General features: G+C 46.8%; 1 protein-coding gene and 2 long non-coding RNA genes across 4 annotated transcripts; 1 reads left to right on the top strand and 2 right to left on the bottom strand.

The window, feature by feature from the left end:
* Positions 1-3228: 3228 nt before the first annotated feature.
* On the bottom strand, positions 3229-5522 carry LOC147651965 (uncharacterized). The gene is made up of 2 exons (XR_015290073.1): positions 4570-5522; positions 3229-4033 (listed from the first exon to the last, which is right to left on the bottom strand). It is a non-coding gene; the product is annotated as an uncharacterized LOC147651965 (long non-coding RNA).
* Positions 5523-12675: 7153 nt separating this feature from the next.
* Positions 12676-15413, bottom strand: LOC147651966 (uncharacterized). Of its 2 annotated transcripts, none has more exons than XR_015289850.1 (3): positions 15275-15413; positions 13698-14438; positions 12676-13306 (listed from the first exon to the last, which is right to left on the bottom strand). It is a non-coding gene; the product is annotated as an uncharacterized LOC147651966 (long non-coding RNA). The 2 variants fall into 2 exon arrangements; XR_015289849.1 differs by lacking the exon at positions 12676-13306 and having other exon boundaries at positions 13378-13852; positions 14324-14438.
* A 5772-nt stretch (positions 15414-21185) lies between these two features.
* LOC147651967 (uncharacterized) lies at positions 21186-22257 on the top strand. Its single transcript, XM_086900586.1, has 2 exons — positions 21186-21487; positions 21803-22257. Exons 1-2 carry the CDS (start codon positions 21233-21235, stop codon positions 21998-22000), a joined length of 453 nt encoding a protein of 150 aa, XP_086756712.1. The 5' UTR covers positions 21186-21232; the 3' UTR covers positions 22001-22257.
* Positions 22258-27380: the final 5123 nt, after the last annotated feature.

Raw genomic sequence — 27380 nt, forward strand, 5'->3', positions numbered from 1 at the left:
TCGGAGTCTTGAATCCTGTGGGGTTTTTTGGTGGGGGTGAAGGTGTGGAGGGCTCAGGGACCAAGTGCTGGGTCTGGCCGGGCCGAGGGCTGTGGAACAGCGACTTGAGCCCCGTGTTCTGGGAGTGCAAAGCGAGACTCGCCCGGGCCGTGAGCACGGAGCCCAAATCCCGCATTTTGGGGCTCAGGGACGGAGCCCAAATGCTGCGAGCGAGCGCTCGGAACACGGAGTCCCGGCCCGGCGCTGTCCGGGCCCGGCCCCGGGCTCAGGGGGCGCCTTCGGGGCTGAGAGCAGCGGCCGAGCTCCGGCTGCTCCCGAGTCCTCCCGCAGCGGGACACCCGCGGGGCCTCTCGGCGGGGCCCGAGCGCCGCAGGGTGTTTGTGTTCTATCCGCCTACAGCTTTCCCTGTTTCCCGTTTATTTCCCTATTTCCCTGTTTATTTCCCTGTTTCCGCAGCCGGGAGCGGCCCCGCGCGGGAAGGGCCGGGGGCGGGGCCTCAAGGCGGGGGCGGGGCCGGGCTCAGGTGCTCGGGGCGGGGCCTCGGGGCGGGGGCGGGACCGGGCTCAGGTGCTCGGGGCGGGGCCTCGGGGCGGGGGCGGGGCCGGGCTCAGGTGCTCGGGGCGGGGCCTCGGGGCGGGGGCGGGGCCGGGCTCAGGTGCTCGGGGTTGGGCCGGGCGGGGCCGGGCAGGTGCGCGGGGCCCCAGGGCGGCTGCGCGGGGCGGGGCCGAGGGGGATTTAAGACCCGGAAGTCGCTCCCGCCGCCATTTGCTCCCCAGCGCTCGAAGGTGCCGGCACGGGCCGGGCCGGGCTCCCCGGCGGGGCCCAGGTGAGGCGCGGGAGCCTCGGCTTCCCACTCCTGCTTCTCTCTAACCCTTCTTTCCTCCCTTCCTTTCTCCCGCTTATCTCCGTCTCCTCCCCGCAAACCCCCCTTTCCTCTCCCCCGTTGCTCTTCTCTTCCTCCCCTGCACCTGGCTCTTCCCCTGTCCCTCCTCCTTGCACACCCGACCCTCCAGTGTATCCCTCCTCCTTCCTCCTCCTTCTCAGCCCGCTCCTTCTCCCCTCCTGAGCACCCCCAGCCCTCCTTCCTCCCCTCTCCTTGCCCCGGGCACCCAGCCTGAGCGCCCCCCATTCCCGCTCGGCCTTTGCCACCTGCACCTCCCTCTCGTGCTTCCCTCCCAAGGCCGAGCCCGCTTCTGTTCCTCTTTCCCGCTCTCCCTGCACTCTGTGCCCCTGCTGCCCTCCGCTCCTGCTCCCTTCTGCCTCCTTGTGCGCTGTCTCTCGGCCCTTTCCCTCCGTGTCCCCGTGTCCCCTTCTCCCCTTGGTCTCTGTTTGCCCTTGGCAGAGAAGCCGCGAGGTTCGGGGCGCCGGATAATAAAGCCCCGAGGGCCGGAGCCGGCGCCCCTGCTTTGAGTGCCCAAAAGGGGCCGGAGCCGCTGTGCGGGTCCCCCCAGCAGCTGCCAACACCGCCCTACACTGCCGGGGTTCCGGCTTTCCCTTCATCACACCGGGCCGGGGCTGGGGGGTCAGGGGGGCCCCTCCTCAGGAGGGGTCTGGGGTGGGGTAGCGAGGGTTGGGGGGCTGGGGGGGTTTGGGAAGGGCCCCCTCGTTAGGAGGGGGTCCCGGGTGGGGAGGGGGGGGATTTAGGGTGGGCCCCCTCCGGAGGAGGAGCCCCGAGGAGGGGCGGGGGGCGGGGCCTCTCCGGAGGGGGGTGTCCCGGGTGGGAGGGGCTGGGGGTGTCCGCCCCCCTAAGCCCCTCCCGCCCCCGTCCCTCCCCTCCGCGCACCTGCCCGGCCCCGCCCGGCCCAACCCCGAACACCTGCGCCGGCCCCGCCCCGGCTCTTGGCCCGCTCCTGGCCCATCCCGTCCCGTTCCTGTCCCGCCCCGCGGGTGCCGCTGTCCCGGGGGCCTCGCTCGGGATCCCCGCTCGGCGCTGTGCGGGCCCCGGCCCGGCCCGGGCGCTCTCGGCGGGGCCGCTCCGAGCCCGGGGCGCTGCGGCGGGGCCGGGCCGGGAGCCGGAGGTTCGCGCCCGGGTCCCGCTCCGGCCGCTCGGGGCCCCGGGCACGGTCCCGCTCCGGCCGCGGGGAGCCGGGGCTCTGCCGGTGCCGAGGCGGCCCCCGGGGCCCCGAGCGGAGCCCGACGCGCCGGGCCGGGCTCTGCCCGTGGCCCCCAACGCGGGGTTCGGGCTCCGCTCCGAGCCCCAAACGCGGCTCCGCCGCCGGCCCCAGAGGCAGCTCCGAGTCGCCGGCTCTGAGCTCTCCGCGGGGCCAAAGGCGGCCCTTAGAGCTGAGAGGCTGCGACTGACGCTGCCCGAACGAGCCCGCTCTGAACACCGAAGCACCGCGGCTGGGATTTACTTCAAGCCCCCCGAACGCGAAGCTCTGTGAAGCCAAATCCCCAGAAGGCGGGACTCGGTCTCTGCCTCGAGCCCCTAAAATGCACAACTTGCTCTCTGTGAGCCCGGATGCTCGCTCTGAGGGACCGGGCTTTCACGTCCCCAAATCTCAGCTCGGTTCATCGCTGTCTGCACTTGGCCAGCGCAGCCTGGCTTTGAGAGTCAATCGGCGGCACTCGGGCTCTGGAGCCTGGACTCGCTCGCTCGGACCGAAACCCCGAAACCAGGGCTCAGTCTCTGTGCCTGAAGCCCAAATCCAGGCCGGACGTGAGCCCGCTGCTGTCAGAGTCCAAAACGCAGGATTCGGTCTTTGCTTTTAAGCTCTGAGCCTGAATTTTGAGCCCCTCAAACGCGGCACTCGCCGCCTTCTGTGAAGCCCCAAAGTGATGGGGTGAGTCTGGTTCTGAGCTCCCCAAACACAGCCAAGGGTCTGTGTGAGCCACAGCTGCAGGAGCGGGGCTCAGCTCCGAGCCCCCGAAGGCAGCGCCGGCTGTCTCTGGGAGCCGCAGCAGCCCTGAAGCCCGGCCGGCAGCTCCGCACCAGCAGCAGCATCGGGAGGGGAATCGGAGCCATTTCCCTGGCTCCTGAGGCAAAGCGTATGAAGCAGGAGGCTCTGAAAACCAATCAAAACTTGCTTCTGTATCGGTTTCAGCTGGGACTTCTCATTTCTTCTAATTTCAACTCGGTTATGATCATCAGCAGTGGCTTAGGATCGGCTTCTCTCTGCACTGCGCGGCTCCGGGGCTGTCCTTAGGCACAGGGAAACCCGTCCTGCTGCTTCCCGGGGAATCCGGGCTTGGCACATCCCAATAAAACACCATCGTCAAAGCCAGGAATGCCACACGAACTTTATTTGATAAAACACGATGAGAGAGAGCCGCAGACCTGGGAGCAAACAAATCCCGTAGAGCAGTCAGCTCCCGGCTTCTCTGACAGCCAGGAGTGGCCCCGGCTGTGCAGCTGCCCCAGGGGCTTCTGATCAGGAGAAGATTAAAAAAAAAAAAAAGAAAAAAAAAAAAAGAAAAAAGAAAAATTTACAAAAAGACAGGAAAGCACCGAGGTCACGTGAGAGAAGAGGGGGGGGAAAAAAACCCACAGCAGAAAATAAATATTAAAAAAGGGGGAATGAAAGGGGGAAAAAACAGTCAAAAGGAAAAGAGAAAAATGAAAATAAAGAGCCTAAAATAATAAAGTAGGGGTGCAGAAGAAGCGAAATGCAGATTGAACCCTTCCATGCACACAACAGGCAGCTGGGCAGGGGGTAAAGCTGATGAAGCAGCAAAACTGACCCTCAAAGCACTCTCTAAATAACTAAAAGCCAAACCAGCAAACAAAAAGCCCCAACCAAATCCCCACCCAATCCCTGCTGGATGCAGGAGCCAGTCTGAGCTGCTGGAACCCGACCGAGACAGAAATCCTGCAGGGGCCCCTCCTGTGGCACTCGGCCCAGGTGGGAAAGCCCTGCCGAGCCCCCCGGGCCTTGGGCGAGTTCCCGGTGACCTTTGGGAGCAGAGAGTGGGGCAGGGGCTGGGAATGAGCTGCTGCCATGGAAGGGCTCCCGGTGTTCCAGGAGAAACCGCTCCTCTCTCGGCTCCCAGCTCTCCTTGCCTTCCATGTGCAGCGTCTGGAGCCGGTCTGCACCTGGGGGGAAAAGGTGTGCAGGGAGCTGGGCACACCTCGGGCACGGCCTTCAGCCCAGGGCTTGCATTTCCATCTCTCCCCAATCCACTCCTCAGAGCCAATTAGGTGCCTAAATAATTAGCAATTCTAACAGAGCTGACACACAATCCCCTGGAAGGGGCAGCCCCCAGTCTGGGACACCTGCTCTGGTTCTTTTCCGGCTGTTTCCCAAGGAAAATGCCGCCCTTTCTCATAGTGCCACAGATGCCCATTTTGAGGTGATGGAAATGAGAGACAACTCAGGGAAACAGGAAAGGCTTAAGGAACTTAAGGCTTCAGCTGCACCAGCAGCGATGGAGAAAACCTACAGCTCCTTCTTGTGTTTAGGGACCGGCCAGAGCAGCAGGAGAAGCTTGGTTTCTGTTCTGTACAGGGACAATTGTGTTGTAATCCCTTTGTGCTCGTCTTCAAGTGAATGTGTCACGTGGTGGTGCCAATCAATATTCAATGGAGGGAATAGCTCCTGCTCTTTTTCCCCTATTCAGTGCTGTCCTTACCTCAATCTGAAGTGCCGGTGCACACTGGAGGATGGAAGGATGCACACTCCAAGGATGAAAGCAGGACTCCTGAGGCAGATGGATGGCCCTGGTGCTCCAGGTCTGGGTGCACAGCACCCACGGCACTTGCTGAAAAAGATCCAGCTTTCCATTTGTCAAGCACTTTGTAAATGTTCTGCAGAGAGCTGTGGCTGTGCCTCCTCAAATATCTGGTTAATAACTACTGCGTTTTGGGGTTTTTTAAACTGTGTTTAACAGAGTTACCAACACACCTACCCACCTGTCCTCCTGCTCCTTCTTTTCCTTTTCAATGATTTTAAGCAGGTGACTTTTCCATCTCAGTATCAGGGTGACATCAGGATCTGCTTTGGCTGTTGTATTTAATCTGTTAGGAGTAACCTTCCACCTCCATCCAATTCCGTGGGATCTGCTTTCCCAGCAGGGCCATTTATGATCGCTTGTCTTGGATTTTATGTATTGCTTTCCATTGTCTATCTCAGACATTTCCATGCTTGCACTGAATAAAAAGTGACAAGAAGTGATGGAATGTGTTGTTAGAAACACTTTTGGCGATGCCTGATTGCAGAAATGTTACTTGATGAGCCACAGGCCGTCCTGGGGGGCACTTTGGGGTGAGGAGGGGACGGTGCCCAAGGTGTGTCATCTTTGGCTCTTCTTCTCAGCAAATGGAATGAGCCCCAATGTTTTGCATAAACCAAGTACTCAGTGAGACTCAGGGGACACCTGGTCCTGGCCCCTGTAGCTGTCAGGAGGCTGTAGCCAGGGAGGGATTTGTCTCTGCCCAAACAACAAGATTTTATAATCCCAGGGTGAAGGAAGCCTTGTCACTGCTCTCTGTTGCTCTTCAGCAGGACCACACAAGGCCAAACCAAACCTCAGTCCAAGGGAAAAGGACTAAGGAAGTGCAGAATCACCTTTTCTGCTTCAGGACAGCATCTGCAATAAACAGAATCAATAAGGGTTTTAATAATTTTGGGAGCTGTTGGCTGTAGGGTGTGTGAGAGCTCTGATTTCTGTGTTCATTTAGTTGTCTTCAGAGTTATAGAAAGACTGAAGCAATGACTGCTTCAAGATTGCTGGGTCTGCCTCATTTCTGCAAATTGGCTATTAAGGTTGTGGGGCTTTTTTTAAATCTTCATTTTGTTTATGACAAACAGTGCAGCAGAAAACATTGGGTATTGAGGACATTTTGTGGGATGTTTCTGGAATTTGGTGGGGCTTTTCAGGAATTTTGTGGTATTTTGAAAACATTTAGGGAATTGTGTGGTGTTTTTTCTTGAATTTTGTGGGAAACTGTGCTGATTTTATGGGGCGTTTCTGGAATTTGGTCGAGTTTTCAGAAGATTTAGGGATTTTTGTGGGATTTCTGTGGGATGTTCTGGGAATTGGTGGAGATTTTGTGGGACATTCCTGTGAATTGGTAGGGTTTTGAAATGATTTAGGGAGTTTTGTGGGACTTCTCTGGAATTTTGTGGGGTTTTTCTGGAATTGTGTGAGATTCTGAGGAGACTTGAAGAATTTTGAGGAATTTGTTTTAGATTTTGTGGGAATTTGTGGAGATTCTGTGGGATTTTACTGGAATTTGGTGGGCCTTTTCAAGGACGTTGTGTGGTTTTGAGGAGACTTGAAGAATTTTGAGGAATTTTTCTTAGATTTTGTGGAAACTTGTGGAGGTTTTGTGTGATTTTTGTGGGATTTTGTGGGATATTGAGGCGATTTAGGGATCTTGAGGGATTTTTCATGTATTTTGTGGGAATTTGTGGAGATTTGGTGGGATATTTTTCTAGAATTTGGTCGTGTTTTGAGAAGATTTAGGGAATTTTGTGGGATTTTTCTGGGATTTTGTTGGATATTGAGGAGATTTTGTGGGATGTTTCTGGAATTTGGTGGGGCTTTTCTGGAATTTGGTGAGATTCTGTCGAGAACTGACGAATTATCAGGGATTTTTCATGTATTCTGTGGGAATTTGTGGAGATTCGGTGGGATTTTTGTGGATTTTGGCCGTGTTTTGAGAAGATTTAGGGAATTTTGTGTGATTTTTCTGGGATTTTGTTGGGTATTGAGGACATTTTGTGGGATGTTTCTGGAATTTGGTGGGGCTTTTCAAGAATTTTGTGGTATTTTGAAAAGATTTAGGGATTTTTGTGGTGTTTTTTCTTGAATTTTGTGGGAAACTGTGCTGTTTTTATGGGGTGTTTCTGGAATTTGGTCGAGTTTTCAGAAGATTTAGGGATTTTTGTGGGATGTTCTGGGAATTGGTGGAGATTTTGTGGGACATTCCTGTGAATTGGTAGGGTTTTGAAATGATTTAGGTAGTTTTGTGGGACTTCTCTGGAAATTGGAGAGGTTTTTCAGGAATTGTGTGGGATTCTGAGGAGACTTGAAGAATTTTGAGGAATTTGTTTTAGATTTTTGTGGGAATTTGTGGTGATTCTGTGGGATTTTACTGGAATTTGGTGGGCCTTTTCCAGGACGTTGTGTGGTTTTGAGGAGACTTGAAGAATTTTGAGGAATTTTTCTTAGATTTTGTGGAAACTTGTGGAGGTTTTGTGTGATTTTTGTGGAATTATGCGGGATATTGAGGTGATTTACGGATCTTGAGGGATTTTTCATGTATTTTGTGGGAATTTGTGGAGATTTGGTGGGATATTTTTCTAGAATTTGGCCGTGTTTTGAGAAGATTTAGGGAATTTGGTGGGATTATTCTTGGAATTTTGTTGGATATTGAGGAGATTTTGTGGGTGGTTTGTGGAACTTTGAGGGACTTTTCTGGAATTTGGTGAGATTCTGTAGAGAACTGACAAATTATCAGGGATTTTTCATGTATTCTGTGGGAATTTGTGGAGATTCTGTGGGATTTTTGTGGATTTTGGCCGTGTTTTGAGAAGATTTAGGGAATTTTGTGGGACTTTTCTGGGATTTTGTTGGGTATTGAGGAGATTTGGTGGGATGTTTCTGGAATTTGGTGGGGCTTTTCAAGAATTTTGTGGTATTTTGAAAAGATTTAGGGAATTTTGTGGTGTTTTTCCTTGAATTTTGTGGGAAACTGTGCTGTTTTTATGGGGCGTTTCTGGAATTTGGTCGAGTTTTCAGAAGATTTAGGGATTTTTGTGAGATTTTTGTGGGATGTTCTGGGAATTGGTGGAGATTTTGTGGGACATTCCTGTGAATTGGTAGGGTTTTGAAATGATTTAGGGAGTTTTGTGGGACTTCTCTGGAATTTTGTGGGGTTTTTCTGGAATTGTGTGGTTTTGAGGAGACTTGAAGAATTTTGAGGAATTTCTCTTAGATTTTGTGGAAACTTGTGGAGGTTTTGTGGGATTTTTGTGGGATTTTGGGGGATATTGAGGCGATTTAGGGATCTTGAGGGATTTTTCATGTATTTTGTGGGAATTTGTGGAGATTTGGTGGGATTTTTGTGGATTTTGGCCGTGTTTTGAGTCCCCTCAAAACCACACGAAGTCCTTGAAAAGGTCCACCAAATTCCAGAAAAATCCCACCGAATCTCCACAAATTCCCACAGAATACATGAAAAATCCCTGATAATTCGTCAGTTCTCTACAGAATCTCACCAAATTCCAGAAAAGTCCCTCGAAGTTCCACAAACATCCCAAAAAATCTCCCAATATCCAACAAAATTCCAGGAAAAATCCCACAAAATTCCCTAAATCTTCTCAAAACACGACCAAATTCTAGAAAAATATCCCACCAAATCTCCACAAATTCCCACAAAATACATGAAAAATCCCTCATGATCCCTAAATCGCCTCAATATCCCACAAAATTCCACAAAATCCCACAAAACCTCCACAAGTTTCCACAAAATCTAAGAAAAATTCCTCAAAATTCTTCAAGTCTCCTCAAAACCACACAAAGTCCTTGAAAAGGCCCACCAAATTCCAGTAAAATCCCACAGAATCTCCACAAATTCCCACAAAAATCTAAATCAAATTCCTCAAAATTCTTCAAGTCTCCTCAGAATCCAACGCAATTCCAGAAAAAACACACAAAATTCCAGAGAAGTCCCACAAAACTCCCTAAATCATTTCAAAACCCTACCAATTCACAGGAATGTCCCACAAAATCTCCACCAATTCCCAGAACATCCCACAGAAATCCCACAAAAATCCCTAAATCTTCTGAAAACTCGACCAAATTCCAGAAACACCCCATAAAAACAGCACAGTTTCCCACAAAATTCAAGAAAAAACACCACAAAAATCCCTAAATCTTTTCAAAATACCACAAAATTCTTGAAAAGCCCCACCAAATTCCAGAAACATCCCACAAAATGTCCTCAATACCCAACAAAATCCCAGAAAAATCACACAAAATTCCCTAAATCTTCTCAAAACTCTACCAAATTCCAGAAAAATCCCACAGAATCTCCACAAATTCCCACAGAATACATGAAAAATCCCTGATAATTCGTCAGTTCTCTACAGAATCTCACCAAATTCCAGAAAAGCCCCACCAAATTCCAGAAACATCCCACAAAATCTCCCCAGTATCCAACAAAATTCCAGGAAAAATCCCACAAAATTCCCTAAATCGTCTTAAAATACGGCCAAAATCCACAAAAATCCCACCAAATCACCACAAATTCCCACAAAATACATGAAAAATCCCTCAAGATCCTTAAATCGCCTCAATATCCCCCAAAATCCCACAAAAATCCCACAAAACCTCCACAAGTTTCCACAAAATATAAGAGAAATTCCTCAAAATTCTTCAAGTCTCCTCAAAACCACACAATTCCAGAAAAACCCCACAAAATTCCAGAGAAGTCCCACAAAACTCCCTAAATCATTTCAAAACCCTACCAATTCACAGGAATGTCCCACAAAATCTCCACCAATTCCCAGAACATCCCACAGAAATCCCACAAAAATCCCTAAATCTTCTGAAAACTCGACCAAATTCCAGAAACACCCCATAAAAACAGCACAGTTTCCCACAAAAGTCAAGAAAAAACACCACAAAAATCCCTAAATCTTTTCAAAATACCACAAAATTCTTGAAAAGCCCCACCAAATTCCAGAAACATCCCACAAAATGTCCTCAATACCCAACAAAATCCCAGAAAAATCACACAAAATTCCCTAAATCTTCTCAAAACTCTACCAAATTCCAGAAAAATCCCACAGAATCTCCACAAATTCCCACAGAATACATGAAAAATCCCTGATAATTCGTCAGTTCTCTACAGAATCTCACCAAATTCCAGAAAAGTCCCTCAAAGTTCCACAAACATCCCACAAAATCTCCCCAGTATCCAACAAAATTCCAGGAAAAATCCCACAAAATTCCCTAAATCGTCTTAAAATACGGCCAAAATCCACAAAAATCCCACCAAATCACCACAAATTCCCACAAAATACATGAAAAATCCCTCAAGATCCTTAAATCGCCTCAATATCCCCCAAAATCCCACAAAAATCCCACAAAACCTCCACAAGTTTCCACAAAATATAAGAGAAATTCCTCAAAATTCTTCAAGTCTCCTCAAAACCACACAATTCCAGAAAAACCCCACAAAATTCCAGAGAAGTCCCACAAAACTCCCTAAATCATTTCAAAACCCTACCAATTCACAGGAATGTCCCACAAAATCTCCACCAATTCCCAGAACATCCCACAAAAATCTCACAAAATTCCCTAAATCTTCTGAAAACTCGACCAAATTCCAGAAACGCCCCATAAAATCAGCACAGTTTCCCACAAAATTCAAGAAAAAACACCACAAAATTCCCTAAATCTTCTCAAAACACGACCAAATTCTAGAAAAATATCCCACCAAATTCCACAAATTCCCACAAAATACATGAAAAATCCCTCAAGATCTCTAAATCGCCTCAATATCCCACAAAATCACACAAAAATCCCACAAAACCTCCACAAGTTTCCACAAAATCTAAGAAAAATTCCTCAAAATACTTCAACTCTCCTCAAAACTACACAAAGTCCTTGAAAAAAACCACCAAATTCCAGTAAAATACCACAGAATCTCACAAATTCCCACAAAATCTAAAACAAGTTCCTCAAAATTCTTCAAGTTTCCTCAGAATCCCACACAATTCCATAAAAAACACACAAAATTCCAGAGAAGTCCCACAAAACTCCCTAAATCATTTCAAAACCCTACCAATTCACAGGAATGTCCCACAAAATCTCCACCAATTCCCAGAACATCCCACAAAAATCTCACAAAAATCCCTAAATCTTCTGAAAACTCGACCAAATTCCAGAAACGCCCCATAAAATCAGCACAGTTTCCCACAAAAGTCAAGAAAAAACACCACAAAATTCCCTAAACCTTTTCAAAATACCACGAAATTCTGAGAAGCCCCACCAAATTCCAGAAACATCCCACAAAATGTCCTCAATACCCAACAAAATCCCAGAAAAGTCACACAAAATTCCCTAAATCTTTTCAAAACATGGCCAAAATCCACAAAAATCCAACCGAATCTCCACAAATTCCCACAGAATACATGAAAAATCCCTGATAATTTGTCAGTTCTCTACAGAATCTCACCAAATTCCAGAAAAGTCCCTCAAAGTTCCACAAACATCCCACAAAATCTCCTCAATATACCACAAAATTCAAGAAAAATCCCACAAAATTCCCCAAAACTTCTCAAAACACGACCAAATTCTAGAAAAATATCCCACCAAATCTCCACAAATTCCCAAAAAATACATGAAAAATCCCTCAAGATCCCTAAATCGCCTCAATGTCGCACAAAATCACACAAAAATCACACAAAACCTCCACAAGTTTCCACAAAATCTAAGAGAAATTCCTCAAAATTCTTCAAGTCTCCTCAAAACCACACAATTCCAGAAAAACCCCACAAAATTCCAGAGAAGTCCCACAAAACTCCCTAAATCATTTCAAAACCCTACCAATTCACAGGAATGTCCCACAAAATCTCCACCAATTCCCAGAACATCCCACAAAAATCTCACAAAAATCCCTAAATCTTCTGAAAACTCGACCAAATTCCAGAAACGCCCCATAAAATCAGCACAGTTTCCCACAAAATTCAAGATAAAACACCACAAAATTCCCTAAATCTTTTCAAAATACCACAAAATTCTTGAAAAGCCCCACCAAATTCCAGAAACATCCCACAAAATGTCCTCAATACCCAACAAAATCCCAGAAAAGTCCCACAAAATTCCCTAAATCTTCTCAAAACACGGCCAAAATCCACAAAAATCCCACCAAATCTCCACAAATTCCCACAGAATACATGAAAAATCCCTGATAATTTGTCAGTTCTCTACAGAATCTCACCAAATTCCAGAAAAGTCCCTCAAAGTTCCACAAACATCCCACAAAATCTCCCTAATATCCAACAAAATTCCAGGAAAAATCCCACAAAATTCCCTAAATCTTCTCAAAACACGACCGAAATCCACAAAAATATCCCACCGAATCTCCACAAATTCCCACAGAATACATGAAAAATCCCTGATAATTCTTCAGTTCTCTACAGAATCTCAAGGACTTCTTTTCAGAGTGCTTTTCAAATATTCAAGATTTGTTTTGAAAACAGAAAAAAACCCCACTGATTTGTATGTGGTATTTACAATAAACTGATTGAGTGGCAGCAACATTATGTACACATTTGAAACTGTTGCCATTAAAAAAGGGAAATGATGAAATTTAGTTTCAAGCCTTCTCTGAAGTTATTTTTGTAATGTGAGTTAGATCCTTAGTGCATGCAATAGTGGTGGGAGGGAGAGGGGGAAGTTGCAATGTCCGTGGATGATTAGGATTCTTTTTAAAAATGCCGCCATCTGTGTTAATAAAATGTACATACTTTTGTTTTGCTTAGAAACCCTGAAAATGGCATTCATGTGGGCATATTTCATGGCTGGGGCTCTCTAAGATATGAAATAGTTTGCAAAATACTGATCCTCAGCACCATTCATCAGAGGATCCAAACATGCATTAGCTCTTCAAATTAATTGGTGTTGAGAATCTTGCTTAAAACTTCCACAGCAACACTTTCTGTGTGAGGTCTGCCGGGGAAAAAGTTTGCAGAATCATATCTCTTACTTTTCACAATTCAATAAAAGTCCTGCAGAGAATCAGGTATGAATGATCTTATATTAATTATCATGTTCAGCTTTACCTTTGAGACCTGTCACACTGGAATTTAAAATTCATCTCTAAGTATGTGATAGGGAAAAAAAAAGTTATGCATTACCTTATGGATGTTTCCCACTGAAACACGTCCTTGTTCCTTAACTATTTAAATTGACTTCACTTGGGTTCTGTTTTTATTCTTGGGTTTACTATGTTTTAATGGTTACAGGGCTATTAAACTGTGAAATAGCTGTGACCTCCATTTTCCTTTTTTGATCTCATCCATGGAGATAACAAAAGCCGGGTCAGCTCTACTGAAAGAACGTTGACCCTGCAGAGATGCTGAATCCAGGCTCTCCGGCTCCATCTTCTGGTACAAAGGTACCTAAGAAAGCAGTACTCCCCTAGGTAATTTTACCTGCCATAATGTCTTTAATATAGTACAGGATTCCAGCAAAAATGAGATTATTCATAATGTATGACAAGATCTGAGTTGGTGCTTACTCCATTGAAAGACAATAATTTGCTCTCCTCATTTCTCACAGATTTTCCCCATTTCTTCTAATCCCCAAGATATGATGGAATTAGTCTCAAAGATGCTTCCATCTACAGGGACTAGATAAAAATAATTTTGGAATTATATTCAAGATTGAAACAGACTCAAAATAAACCTTAAAATCTTCTGGGATTCACTTACTACAGATGTCATGTAACATGCACAGAGTTTGAACAAATCATTCCAATCCGCACAGGAATAACAGAACCAACCCAAAACCAAATCCTTGACCCCTTAGAATTTAAAATTTCACAGAATTTCTATGGGTTTAGATACATAACTCACATTACAATGAACACTAAGAACAAAACTCTAGAAACCTTTTTCTTGTATATATAAATGCTGAATAATCTAAACTATTCCAGTGCTAAAACAACTCCGTTTTAAGCAAAATTTAAACTAAAACACAGGAAAAAGCAAATCACGTTGTTAAATCTGGTCCAAACCCACCTTGTTCAAGCAGTGTGTTACTTATGGTCTCTTCAAGATTAGGGAGTGCTTTAAGCTGCTGCTGTTCACACTAATACTTGCTTGAAGAACTTGAGCTCAAAAAAGCCAAAGGAGATTGCCCTCAATGCACAAACAGCTCCACTGTGCATGGCTTTCTGACACAAAAGCCAAGGAAATATTAATCCCCAGGTTTTTCAGGATCAGTAAAATTTGGGTCCTTAAAAATTGCAGTCTTGGAGATTAACTTAGGAATTTAGATTTCTGTTAGTCATTTTAAATATTTATGATGTTTAGAAGCACTTGTAACAGGCACCAGTATCACAATATTCCACTACTGCTGCAGCTTCATTTTTTTCTGATATTTATAATTATTCATGATAGGCACCAGAATCACAATATTCCAGTATTGCTGCTACTGCCAAGTTCATTTTAGCAAAGTCAAAGCACTGAACTGTGCTGAACTACACTATTTGGTTCAGAGTTTTCCAAGATGTACAGGAAGAGACTGTATCTGAAGGATAGTTCACCCCATAGTTTCAACTCTTATGTGCCTGCCCAAATGATTGTCACGTGAGCTACAGGAATGGCTGCGAGACTGAAAGAGGAAATGCAAGTGGCTCTCTTACCTGCCTCAGAAAAATTCTTTGTGCTTTGAGGTTTTTGAGTGAAGAACGGCATTGAAGATCACAAAGAGCAGTGATTACTTGATTAGTCCAGGCAGATGTCTACATATTCATTTTTCTGGAATGGAGAATACAGAGTTCTGTAATTCTAAAACTGGATTTCAAGGGGGCAAGGGAGAGCAGAGTTGGCAATATTTTCCATTTGAATAAAGCTTCCATCATTATTTCAAATTACAAAAAAATGATCATTCTTTAGTTATGGCTTCTTACTGTGTGACAATGGAAAAAGCTAGCACAGTAAACCATTTGCAATCAAAAAAATGTAACAGGGAAAACTTATGGAGAGTAACAATAAAAGCACATTAAACAATGGGTGAATGCTTCAATGGAACTTAAAGGAAGAAAGCTTTTAAAAATTTTCTTCTAACATTTACTGTACAGTCACACCAAATGTGAAGATTTTAAGTTCTAGGAAGTTTTGTTGCTCCCTGCTTTCTTCTAGTTTACTGCACAGTGCATTATTTACATAAAACAGAATTTCTTCTGTGGGAAAGGCTTGCATGGTACTTCAAAGCCTGAATAAATCAGGGACTGCAGCTTGAACTAACAAAAAAATCATCCAAAAAATTCCTTTCAATATCTGCATTGTATTACCTTATCATGCTACCTGTCTAGCTGAGTTATTCAGGTATCCACACCAGAAATGACAGACAATGTCTCTCTATGATGATGTGATGTTACTTCAAATGAAAAAAAACAATAAATAAAAATCACAGATTAATTTCCCATACAAATGATGACTCACTACTCCCAAATCCTTCCTTATAGCAGGATGCTCACTTCAGTCTGGAAGTCTTCATGTTGCAGCCTGCAGGAATCAGCTTATTTCCTGTCAAGGGCTGGAAAGCCTTACAGGAACTGGTTTTGGTTGAAGAACTTCTCCAAGGTGCTTACCTGTGGGACTTATCCAGGTAAGGGATGTTAGCTCCCTCTTCTTTGAGGTTCAGTGTCCAACCACTCCTACTGCTGGTAAGAAGAACAGAAGAAACATCTGCCCATAGCAAGGACTGCACTGGTGGGCAAAGTCCAAATTCCATCCTTCAGGGAAAAAGAAACAAAGGCTGAGGAATTCATGTCTGTTCAAAATTTCATCCTTGACTACTGAAAGCATTGGAAGCACATGTGTATGTTTAAAAATGGAATTGTCCTCATTTAAGAATAAAAATAATTTCATCCCATCACCATTTTTCTTGGTCCAATCCTGAACTGCAGATCCAAACAGCTGAGAAAGCATGGAATAGTCTGCTGGACAGCATTAAAATGAGCAACTCCTGTATCTTCCTAAGATAAGAACACAAATCACAAAGAAAGGCACTCTGAGAAAAAATTTCTTAGAGGAAGACCTCAATTATTTTCCAGCAAGCCAGGTAATATGCATTTGGCTATTTGTTAGAAAAAAAACCAAAAAACAAACCTGTTTTTATACAAGATTTTACTCATATATTAACTATCACATATTTTGCAAAACAAAAAGAGACCACAGCAAAGTAAAATCCCAATTTTTTCCTATATTTAAGCTGTGATAGTATGTCTGAAATGGGAATCCAGAGCCTCACCAGATTAATATCACCACTTGGACCAGAGAATTTGCCATATCCACTTCTTCTGGTTTCGTTCAGTTGGAGCTTCTGTTTGTACAGTGATGATGGCTCTTGAACATTCTGGGATTTAAAGTAGTCCCTGAAGAGATGGCTGACAAAAATATGATGTTACTTTTAAGATGCTTTTTAATTATTTCTACCCTCATCCAGAACCTGCAAACATCTGATCTCCTTCACTATGCTCCAAGCTCATTAAAACTGGAACGCTAAATAAGAATATTCAAAATATTTTGTTTTGCATTGCTAAAGGCACCACTGCAGGTACTTGACTCATCCTTCAGACTGTAAATAAATAAATGAAGTCTAGGACAGGTCAAATAAAGACACTATGTTTTCTGTGTTTTGTTGGGGTTGGTTTTAGAAGACTTAGGAGATTTGAAACAGGTCTTTTATTAAGGAATTGTTCCTAAGGGACTTGACTTACAGAAATTAATTTATACTTGGCAGTGCATTTGATTGATTGCAGTTCCTTTTTTTCAAATACAAACCAGCATTTTCACTACCAGGTGTGGTGGTTGGAAATGTTGGGACTGTAGAACACTGCAAGGCTAATTTCTCCTCCAGTCTCCATCATTTTTATGTAGCTCAGCATTTTCTCATCCTTACTGAGATCTGCTGCAAATTTAAAATACCCTAACAGGGCTGAGAGAGTATTGCAACAGTGTTTATCTAGTGTATCATTACAGTTCTTGTTACCCTAATTCCACAGTTCTGAGCAACAACTCTCATTTTATGGGCAGGTAATTGAGCTCTATGATACATGAATTGATTTGCAGGGGAAATACATTAAAACCTGGCTGGAAAAGAAAATTATTCAGGATCTTCACTCTGATTGCCTTTTACAGCTACCACTCTAGGACCACTGAAAGAGCTTACTTTAGCTCATGTCAATGAAGCTACAATTCAGTGTTTGTCCAAAAAATGTTCACATTCTAAAATGAAGGTTACTGTGGTTTCCTGAGTTATAAAGGCAGAATTAAAGATTACTGCAGATTCTTAGATCAGGACCACTTCCCAGCTCAAGAACTATTTAGTGGGAAGAGCCAAGGCAAAAGGCAGCATTCAAGCAAGTGTTGCTGATCAAGTGAGTTATGGGTTCTACATGAAAATGTTAGCAAGGGTGATCCAGTCAGATCTCATGTCTGCCTGTGGTTCAGCACTGCAGCTGCTAACACCCAGAGCACCAGATCCAATCACTCCTGAGGAGCAGGTTTGTTCAAGCAGGCACTGTTGTTTCAGGACCAGTGAAAGACAGGACAGAGACAAAATTGATAGTACTCCCTCAGTGCAAACAGAACTTGCCCTGCGACAAATTTGCTCCTCTGTGGCCCTACTTTTAACATCCCTGCTCTCAAATTCCTATTTTTAGCAGCTTCTCATAAAAGGCATTCTTACTCAGAGAAGTGAATGTTAGAAGTGTTCATTTGAATGAAGCAAACAATTAAGCAACATCTTCCCTAAAGTGATTTTGTAAAAGTTATGGTTTAGTTTTCTTCCTAATTGCTTGGAAAAATCGGATTGGCGCAGGAAATGGGAAGGGTTGGCTAAAAGGAGTCAGCTGATGGGAAGCAGCCAGTAACTCCTGCTGCTGCTGACCTGCTGCAACTCCCAGGTAAGAGGACAAGTGCCTCATTTGTAATCAAGTCTATATAAAACACAAAAGAGGCAGAAGGACAAACCTGGTTCATAAAGGCAGCAGTCTGTGACCAAAAGCAGCAGAGCCAGCAGCCAGTGTTTCACTCCTGATGAGAGCCCACTTGCAAAAGTTCCACTTGAGTACCTGCTGCAGAGCAGAGGCTGTTCTTCATTGATGTGTCAAACCATGACAGCCATACTTCTGTTGCTATTCAAAGAACAGGGATAAACTCCGGGGTTTGTTAGGTTTTAAATAGTTTCCAATTTCAGGCCTAATAGAAGGCAAAATGGAAAATATCACATGTAATAGGACTTAAAAATAGAAATATGGAAGAACACAATGTTATACTCATGTTACCTATTACTTTTTTCAGCTGAGCAAAGTCTTCACAAACACTATAAATACATATCTTTTTCCCCCAATGAAAATAATAATAAAAAAATCTGTCTTGTAACCTGAAAGAAAAGAGATAAAACCAAAGCAAACCTGATTCTTGTAAACAGAAAATGTTGCTTAAAAATTGAGTTTGGGGAGCATAAATATTTAATTGCCTTGAGCATGTCTTAGGAATTCACATTTACTCAAAATAGTGTCAAGAGCAAACAAAACTGCAAAACAATCTCTTTTAGTAGGAAATACCTTGTGAGAATCAAGTGTTTTCTTATCATCTTTCACTGTTTCACTTGATGTCTGAATCTTCTAACTCCAACTCCTAGAACAGCATCAGTGGGGGAGAGAGACAATGAACACTCCTTCTGTTATTTGACTGACTGCAAGGTTTTGACATGTAGAGTATTAATAAAAATAATTTATTCTCACAGGGTTTTGTCAGAATAACAAGCTGGTAGCTTTAAATATGGTTAAGAAAATTTTATGTATGTTAGGAAAAAACAAACAAAAAGAAACATTTGCAGTAGTAGGACAAAACCATCATAAAAAAGGTATATAGCAGATATACATATTTATATTCATATATATATATATCTCCAATTTCCCAAAGCATTGCTCTAAGAATTAGACAAAACTGGCTACAAAATTCAGATTTTTTAGGTTATTTATTGACTGTAAAGTGAATCCTGACTGACAATAAATATCACTGGGGAACATTAATTATTAAATATACATTGTCCAATCTTTAACAAATCAACTTTAGTAAGAACAGTTTTAAATCTAAAAATAAAAACAATTTCCAAGACACTTATTTTAAGTAATTGCACTAAGAAATAGTAAGACCTTATATATAGTTAAATGACTAGCAGCCAACTCACATCATCATAGTAAGAATAATATATATGTACTGCAATTTTAAGTGTTATGACTTCAAGAACTTGTAGTAATAACCAAGCATTACTTGCTAAATAACACAAAATTTGTCTGATTAAGTCTGTTTAAAAGAATATGCAATGGGAATAACTAAGAGCTGAAATTAATGGTGTTAGCTTGTAAAGACAGAAATTTACTTCTTACAAGTAGGAAAACATGCAATATATTCCTATACTTAACACATGTTCGTAGTACAGACATTCCTGTTAATAAATTTCAGGTTAAAATTGACAAATGTGACATGTTCTACTATATGGAATTTCTTCAAGTGACTGTTGTTCCATCGGACAACACAAACTAAAAAATGTCCTGCCTCTCAGAAATATTATTCTGTTTCTACTCTTTACTTTATTTTTTTATTTTTTTTTTCACTTTTAGAAAAACACAGATTTTTTTTTTTTTAGTATTAGAAAAATATAGGACAAAAACAAGGCTTAAGTTTTAGATAGGGAAGAGAGAATAAGGAGATGCTTTATAAGCTGAAATATTTTTCTCTTAAAGCTATGGAGATGGACAACCATGTTCTGAAAAAAACTCCTTTAATTCATGACAGAGTATATTGGGAAGCATGGAGTGTTCAAAGTGTGGATTTTGAGTAAAAAGTAGAGTAATTGTGATACAGTGAGGCGCTGGAACAGAGTGGAGTGAAGATTTGAGGCCTTGAGGGCAATGAGAAAACTGTTTTCCTGCGAAGCTCACAGAGACAGATGAAGAGGACTCATGGCCCATACACACCTCAGAGTGATGTGAAATGGGAGGAGTGAACTCATGGCAGATTTCCGGGCAGCTGGCATCAAACAAATAGAAAACTATAACAGAAATATTTTTCTTGTGAGAAACCCCATAGATTAGCAGAAGAAGATTTCTGTTTCTATACAAACACTGATAAAGAGACTCTAGCAAGAATTGGGACTGTTTTAAACACCAAAGTTCCAAAGTCTTTTGTCTCTATCTTGTCATGTGAACAAGGGAATGCTGGGTAGTGCGGGATAAAAGGGTTTTCTGAAAGTTTATTCTGGTGTTCTTATTCTTGTAGTTTTGTGAATAAACTTTCTTTATTCCTTTTAAGTTTTAAGCCTGTTTTGCTCTTGCTCTAATCCATATCTCACAGCAAGAAATAAGTAAGTTTTCTAGTATTTTTTCAGTTACTGCTTTAAAACCACGACAACTGTGTTTTCACCATCACGTCAGGTCAGCTCTTGGACTCACAGCTCACCGCAGACCTCGAAACAGGAGGCAAAGATCTGCACCACTTGGCCTTTCAGAACTTCTCACCCATCTATGACCTTTTTGGGGCCAGCTTCACAAAATGAGGGGGAAGCCATTCCAAAGAACACGACCAAGGAAATCACACAGCACTCGGGATTTGTTCCAGGCATCAAATTTTTAATGGATGATGTGAAGTAACACCGAAGCAATTCCTGTCCACAGAAAAAAAGATTTCAAATGGTTTTGTCTCAAGGACAATCACTGGAGGTTGAAAGTTTCTGGGGCTGAAAGTTACATGAGGTCCTCAACACTGAGCAATCAATATCCCCACAGTCTAAACTGTGAAATTACTACCTGGGCAAGGAGAACATTTTCAGGATTTGCAACTCATCTCAAAGCCTCAGTAGAACTCAACCAGCAGAATTCCCCTGAGATGGCACTGTGCTCTGGAAGCCCTCAAATACTCACTAAAACAGACTTGACTTTCACTAGGACAGCTGCTCATGAAAATCTGGGGTAAAACCTATGGGAAGTGGCCATGTGCACGCATATTCCTTCTTCCCACAGCAGGCACAATCAAATCCTCCTTTGAATGGCCTCCAAGTTGAGCAGCACTCATTGGCACAGCCTCTTCTCCCACAGACAGGCCAGCGAGCAACACGGCAGCGCCAGCCAGGTGGGCAAGGACAAGAGAGAGCAGATGCCAACAAGGCTTGGAAGCTGGGCCAAGGGAGGTTTACGCTGGCCATTGGGAAGAACTTGTGCCCAGCGTGGGCCATCAGATACTGCAATGGCCTGACAGGGGCTGCTGGAGTCATCACTGTGGCACGGGTGCAAGGCAAGCCAGGCCGCAGCGCTCGGGCCCCGCTCTGCTGGCCATGCTTGCCGCCATGGCTCCCAGCTTGGACTCAACATTCTCTCAGGGCTCTCTGCAGCCAGGGCGTTCTGTGCTTCTGTGACATCACAGCCTCTGGGGACGGCACGCTGGCTGGCAACTGTCCCCAGCTGTTGCTGCGCCCCAGTGCCCAGGCACAGCTGCTCGCAGAGAGACGCCCAGAGCCTCGGTGCTGCTGGCAGAGCACTATGGCTGCTCACGGCTCCTCCGCGCTGCTGCAGCTTTACGTGCTGCTGCTCTTGGCTCATCCCCTCGACCCTGTGAGCAAACCTGAGCGCAGCACGGATGCCTCTCCTCTGCTTCTGGAGGATTGTCATCTGGACGAGTCGGACACTGAGCGCATCCGGTGGGCGGCCAGGACATTCCTGCTCATCGACCTGCTCATCATAGGAATGGCCATGGGATGGTCGCTCGGAAAAAGAATTCAGAGACGCTGGCGAGAGGTGAGGAGGGGGGTGGGGGGTCAGGGGCAGGTGGGATGGGGCAGACCTTGAGGGCTTCTTGGGCACCCTTTGGCCAATGCCCTGCGGCAGAAGGGGCCTGAGCTCCTGGCTGGGGAATGCGGCCCAGGGGCTGAGCTCCATGGACAGCACCAAGCAGAGGCGGCAGAGCTCTGCCTGCTGCAGCCTCTTCCCCGGGCCAGCCCAGCCCAACTGGGCCCGAGTCTCTGTCTCCCAGGCCAAAGGCAGCCCCACAGGTGCCGGCCCCGCTCTGCCCCTCTGCCTCTTCCATGGGGATCCCTGTGCTTTGCCTTGCAGCGGAATCTCCAGAGCCCTTCGGGCCGTGCGGGGCCCCGCCGCCATCGAAGACAGGGCTGTCCCACGGAGCTGATGCAGCTGCTGATGGACAACCGCGACCTGATGCGGCTGCTCCTTCGCGACAGCCCTCAACCAACCACCAAGATGGCGGCAAAAGAGGGCAGTGACAGGAGACTCCGCACCTCCCCACAGCTCTGACCTCCAGCGTCGTGCTCCAGCTACAGAACCTTACGGGGAACGGGTGACCAGTGCCCAGCCCAGGCACTGCGACGTTCCCCACCTTACAAGTTAGCCACACTCCTGTTGTTGTTCGATTCCCCACCACGTTTCCCCCAAGAAGTTGACCTTTCCCTTAGTGTTCAGTTCTAAACAGTTGAAGCATTGAAGTTTCTTAGCCTTAAGATTCTTACCCCATAGTCTTCTAGTAACATTGGATTGTAGATTTTAGAAGTAGTCAAGTGAATAAAGTTCACGTTTTCTACACGTTGCTGTGTCATTTTCTTGAGGTTGCACCTGAGACCTGGGGACTCCTTGAGAGATGGCTTTGCATGGCAGCTCCAGACTGCCTGCAATGGAGAGCCCCAGTGCCCCAGCAGGCTTTGCAAGAGCACGGAGGGCAGCGGGAAAGAAGAAGGTGGCCAATATTCACCTGCCTCCACCTTCCAAGGAAGCTTGCAGTCAAACCCTGTCTGCCCTTTAGGGGGGACCCTAAAGGCCCCGGCAGGCATCACCATGGCCCCAGGACGGGGGGCTTGCAGCACTCTGGGGCACCAGGAAAGGAGCAGGATCATCCCTGGAAAGCTGTCTGGAGACAAATCCAGAGACGTCTCCCCTGGCATCCAGGCAAGGGCTGAATACAGGCAGGCAATTAGATCCACAGGCTGCCTGGGCTATGGCACCAATCAGTCCTGCTTCATAGATTTCGGGGGGCGGGGTTATACATATATATATATATATATATATACGCATATATGTATATATGTATCTACATCTGTATTTAGTTCTTTGTATTTATCCTGTTGACCCTCAAATAGGATTAGATTTCATTTTCCTACAAAACAAAACATCCGTTTTTTGATTTTTAGGAATCAACCATCTGTGCTCCCACAGGCATCTGGCACGCGAAACTTTCAGACTGCAAGTGGAACTTAGCTGCTGCTCGCACGCTTGTTGATTAGTCGCTAGTTGTCGTGTGGAACAAGTACGGCCATGACTTCCTTCTGCTGCTCCCTACTGCTGTTGCTACCCTCTGCCACAACAATTGCGCTTTCCCTTGGACTCCCAGATGCAGAGAAATGCCCTGGGCAGCACAGAAAGCTGTCACCCCATGGGTGGAATAGGGTGCTGCAAATCCGTGCTTGTGTCAGTGGCAGGGGTAAGCTGCACAAACATGTGCTCTCCTGTCACACGTTCTCCTCGCCAGACGCAGAGCAAAAGCTTTCCGCTTGCATTAAGAGCAAAGAAAAGCAGAAGCCGCGACTCCGCAGTTCGGAGAAGTTAACCGCAAGAGGCGAGCCTCCTTCGGCAGAAGCTGCTTTCCGGAGCTCTTGGCAACCGGCCAACTTCCCATGTATGTCTGAGGGAGAATGCCGGTCAGCGCGCGGGCGGGGGAAAGCGCGAGCGCTGCGGGCAGGCGAATAAGGAAGGTGTTGAACAGGCATCTGGCACGCGAAACTTTCAGACTGCAAGTGGAACTTAGCTGCTGCTCGCACGCTTGTTGATTAGTCGCTAGTTGTCGTGTGGAACAAGTACGGCCATGACTTCCTTCTGCTGCTCCCTACTGCTGTTGCTACCCTCTGCCACAACAATTGCGCTTTCCCTTGGACTCCCAGATGCAGAGAAATGCCCTGGGCAGCACAGAAAGCTGTCACCCCATGGGTGGAATAGGGTGCTGCAAATCCGTGCTTGTGTCAGTGGCAGGGGTAAGCTGCACAAACATGTGCTCTCCTGTCACACGTTCTCCTCGCCAGACGCAGAGCAAAAGCTTTCCGCTTGTATTAAGAGCAAAGAAAAGCAGAAGCCGCGACTCCGCAGTTCGGAGAAGGTAACCGCAAGAGGCGAGCCTCCTTCGGCAGAAGCTGCATTCCGGAGCTCTTGGCAACCGGCCAACTTCCCATGTATGTCTGAGGGAGAGTGCCGGTCAGCGCGCGGGCGGGGGAAAGCGCGAGCGCTGCGGGCAGGCGAATAAGGAAAGAGTTGAACAGGCATCTGGCACGCGAAACTTTCAGACTGCAAGTGGAACTTAGCTGCTTCTCGCACGCTTGTTGATTAGTCGCTAGTTGTCGTGTGGAACAAGTACGGCCATGACTTCCTTCTGCTGCTCCCTACTGCTGTTGCTACCCTCTGCCACAACAATTGCGCTTTCCCTTGGACTCCCAGATGCAGAGAAATGCCCTGGGTAGCACAGAAAGCTGTCACCCCATGGGTGGAATAGGGTGCTGCAAATCCGTGCTTGTGTCAGTGGCAGGGGTAAGCTGCACAAACATGTGCTCTCCTGTCACACGTTCTCCTCGTCAGACGCAGAGCAAAAGCTTTCCGCTTGCATTAAGAGCAAAGAAAAGCAGAAGCCGCGACTCCGCAGTTCGGAGAAGGTAACCGCAAGAGGCGAGCCTCCTTCGGCAGAAGCTGCATTCCGGAGCTCTTGGCAACCGGCCAACTTCCCATGTATGTCTGAGGGAGAGTGCCGGTCAGCGCGCGGGCGGGGGAAAGCGCGAGCGCTGCGGGCAGGCGAATAAGGAAGGTGTTGAACAGGTATCTGGCAGGCGAAACTTTCAGATTTCAAGTGGAACATAGCTGCCGCTCGCACGCTTGCTGATTAGTTGCTAGATGTAGTGTGGAAGAAGTACTGAAACGACTTCCTTCTGCTGATCACTACTGCTGTTGCTGCTCTCTGCGGCAACAATTTTACTTTCCCTTGGACTCCCAGATGCAGAGAAATGCCCTGCACAGCGCAGAAACCTGTCACACCATGGGTGGAATAGGGTGCTGCAAATCCGTGCTTGTGTCAGTGGCAGGGGTGAGCTGCACAAACATGTGCTGTCCTGTCACACGTTCTCCTCGCCAGACGCAGTGCAAAAGCTTTCTGCTTGCATTAAGAGCAAGAAAGGCAGAAGCCAGGACTCCGGAGCTCAGAGAAGGTAACCGCAAGAGGCGAGCCTCCTTCGGCAGAAGCTGCTTTCCGGAGCTCTTGGCAACCGGCCAAGGAACCATGTGTGTCAGAGGGAGAGTGCCGATCAGAGCGCGGGCGGGGGAAAGCGCGAGCGCTGCGGGCAGGCGAATAAGGAACGTGTTGAACAGGCATGTGGCACGCGAAACTTTCAGACTGCAAATGGAACTTAGCTGCTGCTCAGCCGCTTGCTGACAAGTCTCTAGTTGTCTTGTAGAAGAAGTACGGCCACGAGTTCCTTCTGCTGCTCCCTACTGCTGTTGCTGCTCTCTGCGACAACAATTTTACTTTCCCTTGGACTCCCAGATGCATAGAAATACCCTGCACAGCGCAGAAACCTGTCACACCATGGGTGGAATAGGGTGCTGCAAATCCGTGCTTGTGTCAGTGGCAGGGGTGAGCTGCACAAACATGTGCTGTCCTGTCACACGTTCTCCTCGCCAGACGCAGTGCAAAAGCTTTCTGCTTGCATTAAGAGCAAGAAAGGCAGAAGGCAGGACTCCGGAGCTCAGAGAAGGTAACCGCAAGAGGCGAGCCTCCTTCGGCAGAAGCTGCTTTCCGGAGCTCTTGGCAACCGGCCAAGGAACCATGTGTGTCAGAGGGAGAGTGCCGGTCAGAGCGCGGGCGGGGGAAAGCGCGAGCGCTGCGGGCAGGCGAATAAGGAAGGTGTTGAACAGGCATGTGGCACGGGAAACTTTCAGACTGCAAGTGGAACGTAGATGCTGCTCAGCCGCTTGCTGACAAGTCTCTAGTTGTCTTGTAGAAGAAGTACGGGCAAGACTTCCTTCTGCTGCTCCCTACTGCTGTTGCTGCTCTCTGCGACAGCAATTTTACTTTCCCTTGGACTCCCAGATGCAGAGAAATGCCCTGCACAGCGCAGAAACCTGTCACACCATGGGTGGAATAGGGTGCTGCAAATCCGTGCTTGTGTCAGTGGCAGGGGTGAGCTGCACAAACATGTGCTGTCCTGTCACACGTTCTCCTCGCCAGACGCAGTGCAAAAGCTTTCTGCTTGCATTAAGAGCAAGAAAGGCAGAAGCCAGGACTCCGGAGCTCAGAGAAGGTAACCGCAAGAGGCGAGCCTCCTTCGGCAGAAGCTGCTTTCCGGAGTCCTTGGCAACCGGCCAAGGAACCATGTGTGTCAGAGGGAGAGTGCCGGTCAGAGCGCGGGCGGGGGAAAGCGCGAGCGCTGCGGGCAGGCGAATAAGGAAGGTGTTGAACAGGCATGTGGCACGCGAAACTTTCAGACTGCAAGTGGAACGTAGATGCTGCTCAGCCGCTTGCTGACAAGTCTCTAGTTGTCTTGTAGAAGAAGTACGGCCACGAGTTCCTTCTGCTGCTCCCTACTGCTGTTGCTGCTCTCTGCGACAACAATTTTACTTTCCCTTGGACTCCCAGATGCAGAGAAATGCCCTGCACAGCGCAGAAACCTGTCACACCATGGGTGGAATAGGGTGCTGCAAATCCGTGCTTGTGTCAGTGGCAGGGGTGAGCTGCACAAACATGTGCTGTCCTGTCACACGTTCTCCTCGCCAGACGCAGTGCAAAAGCTTTCTGCTTGCATTAAGAGCAAGAAAGGCAGAAGCCAGGACTCCGGAGCTCAGAGAAGGTAACCATAAGAGGCGAGCCTCCTTCGGCAGAAGCTGCTTTCCGGAGCTCTTGGCAACCGGCCAAGGAACCATGTGTGTCAGAGGGAGAGTGCCGATCAGCGCGCTGGCGGGGGAAAGAGCGAGCGCTGCGGGCAGGCGAATAAGGAAGGTGTTGAAGAGGTATCTGGAGCGCGAAACTTTCATATTGCAAGTGGAACATAGCTGCCGCTCGCACGCTTGCTGATTAGTTGCTAGATGTCGTGTGGAAGAAGTACAGAAACGACTTCATTCTGCTGCTCCCTACTGCTGTTGCAGCTCTCTGCTGGCAACAATTTTACTTTCTCATGGATTCCCATATGAAGAGAAATGCCCTGCACAGCGCAGAAACCTGTCACACTAAGAGTGGAATAGGGTGCTGCAAATCCGTGCTTGTGTCAGTGGCAGGGGTGAGCTGCACAAACTTGTGCTGTCCTGTCACACGTTCTCCTCGCCAGACGCAGTGCAAAAGCTTTCTGCTTGCATTAAGAGCAAGAAAGGCAGAAGCCAGGACTCCGGAGCTCAGAGAAGGTAACCGCAAGAGGCGAGCCTCCTTCGGCAGAAGCTGCTTTCCGGAGTTCTTGGCAACCGGCCAAGGAACCATGTGTGTCAGAAGGAGAGTGCCGGTCAGAGCGCGGGCGGGGGAAAGAGCGAGCGCTGCGGGCAGGCGAACCTTCTGCTGCTCCCTACTGCTGTTGCTGCTCTCTGCGACAACAATTGCGCTTTCCCTTGGACTCCCAGATGCAGAGAAATGCCCTGCACAGCGCAGAAACCTGTCACACCATGG

This window comes from Cyanistes caeruleus, chromosome 8 (genome assembly GCF_971803275.1).
Source record: "Cyanistes caeruleus chromosome 8, bCyaCae1.hap1.1, whole genome shotgun sequence".
Classification (NCBI taxonomy): Eukaryota; Metazoa; Chordata; class Aves; order Passeriformes; family Paridae; genus Cyanistes; species Cyanistes caeruleus.